This window comes from Platichthys flesus, chromosome 4 (genome assembly GCF_949316205.1).
Source record: "Platichthys flesus chromosome 4, fPlaFle2.1, whole genome shotgun sequence".
In the NCBI taxonomy this organism is placed as follows: Eukaryota; Metazoa; Chordata; class Actinopteri; order Pleuronectiformes; family Pleuronectidae; genus Platichthys; species Platichthys flesus.
This window is the reverse complement of record NC_084948.1, coordinates 18,492,837-18,505,581: the sequence shown is the minus strand read 5'-3', so window position 1 is coordinate 18,505,581 and position 12,745 is coordinate 18,492,837. Positions and strand designations below refer to the sequence as shown.

At 43.2% G+C, this 12,745-nt stretch overlaps 1 protein-coding gene across 1 annotated transcript in view; it reads right to left on the bottom strand.

Moving 5' to 3' along the window:
- The window catches only part of LOC133951335 (protein jagged-1b), a 42,736-nt gene that overhangs the window by 3,140 nt on the left and 26,851 nt on the right, over positions 1 to 12,745 (bottom strand). The window contains exons 4-10 of the mRNA XM_062385213.1: positions 11,120 to 11,368; positions 9,786 to 9,846; positions 8,341 to 8,471; positions 6,872 to 6,991; positions 6,538 to 6,651; positions 3,450 to 3,563; positions 11 to 124 (exon numbers count right to left, since the gene is read on the bottom strand). Coding sequence (XP_062241197.1) covers positions 11 to 124; positions 3,450 to 3,563; positions 6,538 to 6,651; positions 6,872 to 6,991; positions 8,341 to 8,471; positions 9,786 to 9,846; positions 11,120 to 11,368 — 903 coding nt within the window. The remainder of the gene's footprint in view (positions 1 to 10; positions 125 to 3,449; positions 3,564 to 6,537; positions 6,652 to 6,871; positions 6,992 to 8,340; positions 8,472 to 9,785; positions 9,847 to 11,119; positions 11,369 to 12,745) is intronic.

The window sequence follows — 12,745 nt, the reverse complement described above, 5'->3', positions numbered from 1 at the left end:
TTATACTCACTGATGTCACAGTTAGGACCCGTCCATCCAGGGAGGCAGTCACACAGGTATCCACCGATCAGGTTGCGACAAGAGCGGGCGTGAACACAGATATTAATTTCACACTCATTGGTGTCTACGGGGACAAAGGAAAGAGGACAGCGTTTCTAAGACGACTTCAAATAACAAACGATAACATACACAACATTTTTACCTGTTTAAAGCTGAAGCCACATCATGAGAAAATTAATGGATCTTAACTGTTAGTGAATCTTTTCATTTCCAACTGATAATTTGCTTATTAACCATATTGCAGCTGTTAGTGGTGCCTTGTGTATATTGAAATGTGGGACAGTATAATTATTATGAAGACTGCCGGATGTGGAAGCACTAAGCACGTATAATTGGTATGACAATAGGTCATATATAAGTTATCATGAGAAATTAAACATTTCCATTGAAATCAGCTGAAATTAAATGAGTTGGTTGATGAGGGGAGGGGAGTTTAAATTGCCAATTAGTGAAACCAACAGAGGAGCTCATACCTGATTTAAAATGGATTTAAGGGCATTTTATTAATCCCTTCTGGGAAATTTGTCCTTCTTATATTATCTATTTTGGAGACAAAGGCCCTTGTACTAAACCTCTATGTCCCCATCTTGTTAATTGATTCAGCGATAGTGTGAAAAAATGGCTCAGTCAGAATCAGTTGGATTATCGAGTATAAATTGTGCCACAGTCAATGACAGCATTAGGAGTTCATGTAGAAATAGTATGCATGTTTTTTGAGGGGAAGTAAACCCAGAGGAGTTCAAACAGGGTAGCCACAACAGACAATTGCCTGGGGCCATGAGCTGAGAGGGGCCCCCGAGAGCAGCTGTTTATGCAAGTCCATGGCAACAACATTTTAGAGAGATTTTTTTGGGGTTCGTTTGGGTTCACTGAAGGGCCCCCTTAGGTCCCTTTCGCCTGGGGCCCCCGAAGCCCCTTACAACGCCCCTGGGTACGTGTCTCTGTTGGCTCTGGTTGAAATGAACTGTATTGCCTTGAACGCAGAAGGCCGATATATATATCAATACATATATAATCTTGCCGCATAACTCATAACCAGCCCTACATCTAAGAAACGTCCCATGGAAATGAGACTCAACTTCACATATATCTTCTCACATCTTCTTTCTTTATGCACTGCCCCCCCCCCCCCCCCTTTCTTCTGTTAAGTTGAGCTTATTCCCATCCTCTGTCCTACTGGGAGTGTTAAAGCCAGGAAGCCCTGAGGGCCCGGCTCTGATAGCAGAGGAGGAGGATTAGAAAGAAACGCTGGATGAATAAAGAGGAAGTAGTCGGTCAGTTATAGGTAATCTAAACCTGTTACCATCAGCGAGAGACCTATTAGGATGGAGCACTGTGTGTGTGTGTGTGTGTGTGTTAGGTTGTTATCTATGGAAAAAGCTCAGGGAATTTGCCTGGAAAAAGAGAAAATGTTGGGACACAAGTCGCCTAATAAAAGAATGAAACTGATAGAAGCTATAATTGCTTTTCCCCATTTGGGGCTCCACTGATGCTTTCCCTATCGGCTCAGGCTATAAAGACTTTTATCACTCGTGTTGGAAAGCTGTACGTGTGTGTGTGAGTGTGTTATAATGTGAGCTGGTGACCTGTGATGTGGAACTACGGGGGATTATCAAGTGTCAGAGTGACATATCACTGTAACACAGAGGAGCAGGAGAGGCTGCCATCCTGAAATATGTCTGTGTTTTTACTTCATAACCCCCGAGCCTTTGTATGTGACTATACACTGTGTGTGTGTGTGCGTCACCTGATTGTGGACTACACTCCCTCTGCTCTACTTCTAACCCTGTGGGAGCACACTTGTCAATATGAGCGAGTGTGGCCGTGACAGGGCCTTTATAGAAAACGGATTCACAGTCAGGATGGGCAGATAGGAGAATAAACACGCCTCTGGCTTGTACTGCTTCTTTAATTTGTGCATATTTCATCTCAAATCAATTAAAACACTGCCTTTTGCAGCTTTTGAAAGCATCTGTCTGTGTATTAGGCTACAACTTGGATGAATTTCCGTTTTACAGGATTAGAGTTAAAAGTCCTAAGATTAGATCCATTTGAAGATGATAGACATCAAATTCTCTCACTAATAGAAAACTGCAAGAACTGTTGAGACATTTGTTAAAGATTAAAAATGATTACCCAAAGATGATTTGAGATCTGTCAGGCTGAGATCGAACTTAACTATTTTTTTAATTATTTTTACAGTCAGTTGTGTATATCAAATGCCTGTTATTTAAACTGATTCACAATCTACTCTCTTGCTCCAAGAGAGGAAATCTTTACCACAAATCCTGTAAAAGAAAACCCAGACACTCAAGGCTTCAATATGTTTTTCACTCTTGAGTGAAACTAAGTAGTCTTATCCCCTGATGAAGGTGCTGTGTCTGGTGAAGTGTTGCTTTAATTGAGCTGCATGGGATCATTGGTAATGACTGTGCCACCTTGTTTGTCTGCATTAAAATCCCTTGTGTCTGAATCTGATAAGATAAGAGTGAGCTTCTCCTTTTCAACAACTCTCAGGAACGAATTTCCATTTTAAACACTTCTTTAAACTATCCCGAGTTCTTGCACTGTATAAAAATCTAATAACTGATGATTCTTCATCTAAATAACGCTGTTGTCACTGTTATCACTGTTTTTTGCGTTGCTTACATTTCCTTTAGCTTTTCATCACTATCACAATATTAATGGAGGTGATCTTTGTCAGTATATACAACTATACATCACAGCAAATTAATCCAAAACAGCAAATACAATCACCTGCTGTATCTAATATATAGTCCCAAAAACTTCTATCTGTATCTGGAGAGCATTCTCCAGAAACGTTCATCTTATCCACTTCATACTTGGCATGTGTATTGTTAAAGGCCCAAGGAAGTGTGGTGTTGAAATAAGTGCGATTTGAAAACACAATAATTTAAATAGCAGCTCTCGCAGCAGGTCTTTACTATCTGCAGCTCGCTTACTGCAGGTCCCGTTTACAGATTCAGAGAGAAAACTCTTCTGAGGTCTTCTGATTGAAAAGCTCCGGATCCGCTGCTAAATGGACCTTGATGGAGCTAAACGAGAAGGCCAAGAATCTCAACTCTGGACAGGAAGTTGGGAATCTCCTTTTTTGTGACAGCCGGGCGATATTGCTTTGAGTCGATCAACAATCTACTGACATTTTGCATCTTTGTCTCGATTGGTAGTAGAAGTCCTTTCTGCTTTCCTTATTTACTAGTAAAGCAGATTTCTACCGAGTTCAGGAATTTGTTGTTTGAAATATCTATGTGTATCTTATAGATGACAATGAAGGCAACAATATTCATCAGCAGTGACCTACATGCATATATGTATTATACATGTAAAATTCCACTGAAGTCAGAGCTGTTTAATTCTGACCCACTGACCCAGCTGACACGTCCTGCCAGTCCATCCAGGCGGGCAGAGACATCTGTAACCTCCAGGAGTCTCCTCGCACGTCGCTCCTCGTCCACAAGGGCTCCGATCACACTGCCTCACCGCTGTGGAGAGGAAGAGAAGCCATCCAACATGAGATACTGGTCTGCGTAGTGGGAATGTGTGTGTGAATATGAAGAAGGGATTTTAAATGTGTGTGATGTGCACATGTCTGAGCTGAAACGTAGCGCTGGTATGCGGATGCTTTGGTAGCCGGTGTTTTCATTCTGCTTTCTGCTGCTCTGGTTTCTGTGCAAACACTGATAAATACAATCATCGGCTGCACATACATGGCCCACACCTCCAGCCGTTCCCAGAGAGCAGGGAGGGAACGAGGGAACTAAAATGAAGGAGAGGAGGAGGAGGACGGGAGAAGAGAAAGACATTGGGTTGAAACAGAAATAGCGAAACCGAGCAGCCACGCCTGGTTCCACTGCACCGGGAGCGAATTAGAAACAGAGGAGAAGAAAAGAGCACACACAGATAGAGAGAGGGCTCCCCGTTTATGGGGTTAACCATGCATAACTTCCTATTACACATGGCATATTTGTGTAGTAGTGGCATCACAACATTTCCCATGCATATTTCTGTGGGGTACGTTTCTCACTCAACGGCTCTGTGTCTCTCTCACAACCTTTCTTCATTTACCTAACCCTGCACCACAATCATTTTCCATCCTCCTGACCCCATGTCCAACCCCGAAGAGCCATAACCCCGTCATGCGATCGGCAAGTCTCCCATAACTATGCAGAGAATTCATAACAAACAGAGAAGCCTTTAATTAATATAGGGATGTATACAGTATATGTATATATACATATATAAATATTTTGGACCCCACAGCATATGTTAATGTGGTCTGATAGCAGGGCTGTGTTGTTGGCGGTGTTGTGGTTTTGGTCGTCATTCCCTGCAAGCCAGTCGGTCCTCTCACTGTGTGTTTTCCCCGAAGATCCCTCCACAACCCAACACAACAAAACCCAACACAACAGGGACAGAGATAGAACGACACTTGTGCAACAACAAGCACGAGTGACCAACCAAAAGCCCAAATAAAGTGCTTCACTTCTCTGTTTGTCCTCCTCCTCCTCTGCCTCTTCTTGTTCTCTCTCTTTCTCTGATAAAAAATGCTTCTCGTTGACGTGTTAACATGCCGACGACTGACTGTGTCTGTCACACACAACCCTGACCGACCACTGCAGTTTAGACCCACTGCAAATAAGGCACACACACACACACACAAACACACACACACACACACAGAGACAGATGACCACACAATCGAACCCGAGACAGACTGTTGTGACGGTTCAGTCGTTACTTTGTGGCCAGAAACATGTCTGACCCTTATCCCTACTTCAAAACATGGAATGGGGAGATGTAAGCACAGTGTGAGGGCTGATGGCAGCAGTGACGTGGTGTGTAGAGATCGGTGCTGGTCGACCAGTCCTGACAACTCATGGGAATCTTTGTGTTGTTTTAAGACTCCTACAATAACTGTGTGTGTTTTATATTTCAGGGCATCGTCTTCTAGAGGATGCTTCCCTGTTTTTGTATGAATTCTCAAATTGACTTATAGTAAACTGCTCAGCTTTTTAAGTAAACTTCTAAATTCTCCTTTGTGTCATTCAAAAAGCAAAAGCAACGGTTGTCAAGAACCTTTAGTAATATATTGTTTTTTAAAGATGCCTTTATTACAGAGTCTGAGACAATATAATAGCATCAGGGTTTTTCTGGGGGGTTTGGCTTTGAGTCTATTTTTCTTTAAAGAAAGCCTTTGTTAAATGCTGGGAGTGTGGAGCCTGATGGGGACATTTAAGAGACAAATATTTGTAATAAAAAACAAACTAATGTTACCAACACTGACTCAGACAAATGCCAACAACAACATGTCATCATTCCTGTTCTAAACACACACACAGTTGTGTATTGTTCTTTTGGTTAGCAGTGGCATCAGTCTCCTCACAGAGAAAACAAAATGGGATTACATAACTTTCATTTGCTTTTTTCAAAAATGCACACACACACACACACACATCGCAGGGGAACCGGATGTTGCTGCACAAATTCTCACATATGTGATACAACTTTATTCTTGTAGTGTTCTCTTGTCTGTGTGAGATTGGTATGATCCTGAGGAAGAGGAGCTGTGGGCTGCTGATACTCATCATTCTTTGCACTTTTTTGAATGTAAGTGGTGTGACTTCAATTTTTGCGATAATCCTTTGCCTTGTTGTGGACAGTAGAGAACCTGAATATTACCTGCATCTGCTTTACGTTTCTCTACACTAAGAGTATAATACCACTTCAGTCGCAATTGAACACAATATGAAGGGTCACACTTAAGTGCTTGTGACACATTAGTCCACAGCAGATAAAACCAGGACATATCTGGGGCGATATGTTACATCTTAAGAGAGCCTACGATACTCAACCATTAGAAAATAAAACCTTGATTGACCTGATTTAGCACTCACTCACACACACGCACACACACACACACACACACACACACTCACACACAAACACACATAGCTGTGGCTGGAGGAAGAGCTGGTTATCCACTAACCAGAAGGTCAGTGGTTCAATCCACCACTCCCCCAGTACTCGGGCAATATACTGAGCCCCACTTTGCCCCATACAGCTGTGCCCAGGGTGTATAAATGGTGTATAGCAGCACTGTGTGGATGGTTGAATGTGACTTGTACTGTGATGTGCTATGATTGGTCAGCAAGACTATAAATACAGACCATTTACACACACACACACACACACACACACACACACACACACACCAGACACACCGGGGGCGAGACAGAGGACGACACATCCCTGATTGCTGTTGATACTGTTTGTGCTCTGGCTAATTTAGATTCCTTTGTCGGACTGATTAGAGTCACTCACTGGCTTTTATCCAATAACAACCATCACAGACAATCTCCCATTCTCTAAGTTGTGTGTGTAAGTGACGGTTGTGTGTGTGTGTGTATGTGTGTGTGTGTGTGTGTGTGTGTGTGTGTGTGTGTGTGTGCCAGTCACCTTCAGTGCAGGTGTTTCCGGTCCAGACGTCGGTGCAGATGCAGCTGAAGCCGTTTGGATCTTCCACACATGTGGCATCGTTCATACATGGGGACGACAAACACGCGTGTTCCACTGTCGACAGAAGGAGATGTCGGAGGTGAAGAAAACAGGATGAAATTGAATGACCCAAGACACCAACACAGGCACTTACAGTTAATAGTCAAATATAAATAAGTGGTGTAGAATGAACAACAAAGCTTTTGCTCCCTTCACATCGTGTTAACCCTTTCTGTATCTCTGCTGTATCCACAGGCAGTATTTAACTGCATTGATTTTCAGGGTCCACACTCACCAATGTCACAGTTACGTCCTCTGAAACCGTCCTGGCACTCACACTTGTACTCGTTTGGCTCCGTGTTGGTGCAGGTCCCAGCATTTTTACAGGGCTGGTGGGTGCCACAGTAGTTCAGATCTGAAACGATTCAAAATATATGATTGGAGCGTGTTTTCCAGGTTCACTTTGCATGACTTTGGCTCAGGAAACACACACACACGCACACACAGACACACCAGTGTATCCAGGTTGGCTCAGTGTGCTGACTGTGCAGGCCAGTAGCTGCAGGGCCTGTGTTCTCCAGTGTTGAGGTTGATTAAAGCTCTAGTTTCTCTAATGATCTCCTCGGTGCCCACAGTCTCTTTGTCTCACCACATGGTTTCTGAGCCGACTGTGAAACAGCTTAGGACCCCACCTAGCTAAGAGCGCTCACACTCACCTTACCCGAGGCTATCACCTTTCCTCTGCACAATGCACTGTCCCGTGGGCATTTGTTTGGCTCCCAGATCCCAGCAGCTCCCACACTGGGACAGAAGTGGGAGGTGGTAGGTCTTATTCAGGGATAAAGTTGGAGGAACGTTGATAAAGTTTGTTGGAAAACGTTTCAGAGTGGAGAGTGAGACCCAGAGGGAGTTTTTTGGTCATAATTCATACTGAAGATCAGAAGGTGCGGGAAGAGAACGGCTGACACACTTCCCCTGTCTAACACACACACACACACACATACACACACAAACACTGAGGTTTAGACCAGTAAACACTACACTGACGTTTTCTCTTCCTCACAAAGGGAACACAGATCCATACTTATGGAATTTAGCTGTGGAGAAACTGGTCTGTATCCAGTTGGAACAGAAACAGGACTGGACCGGCAATCAACATCTTTCTACATCTTTAACCACCTTCCCCTTTAGGCTCTGTGCCGGTATCGATAAATAATCAATCTGATGGGGATTCTGGGCTAAAGGGCCAACACAGATTTCTTCCCCCAGTCCAGCCCAGAACAGAAATATGCTGCTGTCATCACGAAAAGCGCTTATAACACTAATATGACTATAGACATTCACCCTGGTGTTCCCAGCATGTGAAGTACCTCAGTATTTGCCTCAGTGACTCGTTCATGACTCTGCACTAATGAGCCCATCAATGTGTTCGTGAATTTCAAGAGCAACGTCCAATTTAAATTCATTTTATACTTTTAGGTTCACAGAGAGTAAAAAATATATATATATGCCATAAGGGCACACATTTTCAACTAGTAAAAAACATAGATCATCTTCTGTTCATTTTCAACAGAATGGGATGTGGGATGTTTAAGTGAGGATCATTTGCATTTGTCAGCAGGTGCAGTGCCCTGGATACTCGCAGCTCCGGTTGTTGAATTGAACAGAAACAGTCAGATAACTGATAAAGATCATTTCAACCCACTCATTACAAAATGAAAACGTTCAGTCATTTTTATGCTTGCAGTATAACAGTTATCTGACCTTTGTCACAGAGCAGTCCTCCCCAGTTGACGTCACACACACACTGCCAGGGCTCGGTGCACCTGCCGTACACACAGCCGGGGAACGTCACACACTGGTCACACAGGGGACCTTTCCAGCCGTAATGACACCTGGAGGATGCGAGCACAGAGACGCTTGTCATATTGAGAGGACTAATAGTAACTGTACCACAGAATAAGCTCCATGCTGTGAAAGAAAAAGTTAACTTAGTAGACAGAAAACAAACTAAAGCCAAACTTTGCTGTCCCATGTTGTATGAATCACAGATTCATCAGAGACCAGAGACGGAGTCTGATCTGTTTGGGCAGTTTCAATTTATTCTTCAAATATTGATTTCAGTTTCAAAGTTTTAAAGTTGAGACTAAATTGCAAAAGTCATTTCAGGTGCATATTGTACCTGTTGCTGCTGTTGTATTACTATAACGGATGATGACAGAGAAGCTTTGTTATTCTATCTTTTGTAACTTTTCCTATATTGCTGTTCAACCTGTTGATGCTTGAGGAACATTCACTAATGTTAGTCTATGTAGCTTGCTGGAGAGGCGGTTGTCTAGTGGCAGAAACTTGGACTATGGGCAGAGAAGGTCTCTGGTTCGTCTCTTGTTCGACTCCACGGAGAGACAACAAAAGATGAACCTGGATTGATCTGTCCAAAAATCCAAGAGTCTCCCTACCCTGTCTAGTGCCCCTGAGCAAGGCACCTTACTCCCCCAACATCTGCTCCCGAGCGCCGTACATGGTCGCTCACTGCTCTGTGTGTCCTGCACCAGATGGGTCAAAAGCAGAGATTCAATTTCCCTACCTGCATGAGTGTGCCTTTGCATGTCTGTGCATGTGTTTGGGATAAATAAATGCATCTTAATCTTAATCTTGCTCCCTGGGGGGGGTCTCTTCCACAGCTCAACCAGAGAGCTACACTTACAACAAATACATCATTTAACATGTTATGTGCTCCTCTTCGCTTCAGTCGGGGTATTTATGAAGGGAGTTTATTGCTTTAACAATTACTACAGAGATTTTAGCGTGTAGAAAATCCATCAGTTCAGCCAGAACCTGCCTTTTGCTGAAGGATTTCACTGGATTCCAGCCTCAGTGTCGATATCTCAGGTTGAGGTTTAAAAACAACAACAAAAATCAATACAGCATTTTAGCCGGCCGAGAAAGAATAGGCACCATCAGAGTTGAGAAAGGGTTCAATAAATTACAGCAGTCTTAACTGCTTCTTGTTCAGAATACCGAACCACACTGCAGTGTACCGTTAAAATGTGAGGTTATCTTGTTGTGACTGATGAGTCGACTCCGCGTCACATTTAATCCATGATGGTTTGACTTTGTACATTGTGACACTTTGGTCAGAATTATGTCATTAAACCTTGAATGGTGGTGGAAATGATAAAACTCCTTTGAGTAACCTTCTGACTTACTTGCATTCTCCTGGTTCACTACAGGAGCCGTGGACCTGATGACAGCCCTGCTTGCACACCGCTGTGAACACAACCGGCACACACACACACAAATAGAGCTGTTAGAAACAATAATTCATCTTTAACAATCATTAATCATGATTACAACAATGATTCTTTGTGTCACTGCACAGAAAATACATTCTGTTGTCACCCAACAATTACATTAAACCTGGATAGAGAAGAGATGATTAATTAGCAATCAATCTTCATAGTGTTTTCAGTGAACAATGAAAGAATGTGTCATCTGTTCTTTATGTACATTTCATGCATTCCTTTGTGACATTGTTTCCTCGAAACAATTACTCAGAGTTTCCATTTATGGAACCGGACAGTAAAAACTCCACCATGAGGAGAAGCCTCCAGGCGGTAACGGAGGTGCCCTGCTAATTTTTCAAACTTCCTGCTTCTCTGCAGCCCAATCAGCAACCTGCTGAGGAGGAAGTCAGATGAAGTGAGACGGGGCATGGACGGGCAGGGCTGCAGGATGTCCTTTATGTCCTTCAGGCTCCCCATGGTTTCCACTCCGGTTTCCTACATTCACTTTTACCATCACAACATGATGGCAGCGCTCCCAGGTCACACCGTGAGGTCGTCCAGCCGATGAGTCACAGACAGTGCTGAGCCCTGAAGGCTGTCAGTTTTATTGACGTGACTGCACATAAATGCGTGGTTTCTAAATAAGACATCTCCAGATAAATGAAATTCTATCACTGGTTCACAGATGAAGCTATAAACTATAGGGTCAAGTTTTTTTAAACAGTCCTGAACAAATTAGACAGGAAAAGAAGGAAACCATCATGTAAAGCCTTTTAAGAAACCCTGGAAAGGATCGTTAAAGAGGAAACCCCCTTCCAGTGCGAGGGGAAATGACACGCAAATCATCCATGACTCCCTATAATGGTGAGGCCAATGAGGCCTTGAATGACTGAAAATAATCATCATTTCATTTGTGGGTTGAAATTATCAATATCAGTAATTTCAGGGAATCTAAATGTTTTCAGATTCAGAAAAGGGAAATGAAAAGAAGCCTGGTTTAAAATGTGTGTATGTTCTTTTTTAAAGCCACATTTTTCAGCCACATTTTTCCCTTTCACATTCATTTAACTCTTTTCCTTAAATTTTACATTTTGAAAAGGATGTCGATGAGTTAAATGAGTTGAATTTAATAAATCTATAAATTTCGACTGATTTCCAAAACAAACATGTAGGACCAATGCTCATTTCAAAAAGTATAAGGGACCTAATAGAGTGACATCATCTACCACAGCAACGATTTAGGTTTCCTATCTCACCTCCTTTGCACTCGGGCCCCGTCCAGCCCTCCATGCAGACCTTTGAGCCGTTGGGGTCGCAGTTGAAGTGACCGAAGAAGTCGTCTCGGGCCCGGCAGAGTTTGTTGCAGTAAGGTCCGTAGTAGTTGGAGTCACAGCGGAAGCGAAGACGGTACTCTAGACTGAGCACCCGTCCGTGGTGGCGATGTGTCTGCCACTGTTCACCGGGGTTCAACATGGAGGAGAGGAGGACTCGCTCAATTAATTGGCCTGAAGGAAGAGGAGAGGAAGACATGCTTTGTAGAAATGTGTAGAAGTAAAGTCGATTTTTGGTGCATTTGATGTATAAACAACTCAAAGGCTCATTTATGCTCAACATTATACTCATACAAGGATATACTGTCCGTGCATTTACTTTGTCTGACGAAATGAAGCACTACCACCGGAAATCCTGGGGGGGCAGTGTAGCCAATAGTTCCAAAGTGACAAACATAGGACTGGGGGAAGAAATTTCAACAATGGGCCAACTTTTAGAGTTGTCAAGTTGGACCATCAACACTTTCAACGCAGTTTGCCTCATTTTTTTAAGAATTTCTTTATCACAACCTCCTCCACTGTCCCCATGTTTATGGTTCTGTAAGATGTTCATTCTGTGCAACCCTCTAGTGGACATCCTGCTTTACAACCATGTCAATGTCAATGTCAATGTCAATGTCAACGAAAGGGACGAATGGGAGTAAGGGACGGTTACGTATCTCACGTACATCAATTCAGCATAAATTAGCCGTAAAAAACCTGATGAGGTGAATGTGTCACAATTAATCCAGCAGTTACGATGCAGCTTTAATATAAATGTGATGTCATGATCGCGGCCACCTGGTACTTTCAGAGTTCATCGTGGCTCTTTAGCTGTTAAATTGTCCACTGTGTTCACCAGCTGGTTTCTTTGTCTTTTACTTTGTAACTCAGCTGTGCCGTCACTGTACAGTGGGCTTTAAGAGCTTTTTCACTGAAAACAACAGCCCGTGGCAAGAAAGAACTCTGATTAGAGCGGCCGTAAAATCCAAACAATGAAATAAAAGATATTAAACCCACTGAGGAGCTGAAGATAACTGCAGACTCCACTGATTAGTCCCTGTGGGTTTGTTACCTTTTTTAGGTGGTACAGTTGTTCAAAATGAAAAATACAAATGGGTGCAGCTTAAACTTCTCGGCTTTGCATGCACCGCTCATTAAATAGATACATTTTACGACAAGAGAAAATCATGTGTTTCTCACGGTCGCTGTGAGTGAACTTCTCTTTAACTCTTTCATCCTTTAATTTGTTTAGGGTTTCTCGGGCAGGATTTCCTGGGTACAACAGTCATCATCACGGCGCTTGATTAGACAGTGAGCGTTTGAACAGAAAACCACAAAAAGGTTGTGTGTGGATATTGATGGAGACAAGAGTCAACTGTAGGACCAGACAAAAGGGGTCGAGGGTCTGCAGGGAAGAGAGGGGCCAGCCCGAGCACCAGAGAGGACCAGACCAGGCCCAGGGGCAGCGGCTGCTGATCCTGACCCCTGGAGGGGATTTCCCAGAGGCTCTGTCCCCCCAACTCAGTTATAATCTCCTCTGACAGGGTATTAACACAAAGCATTGAGAAA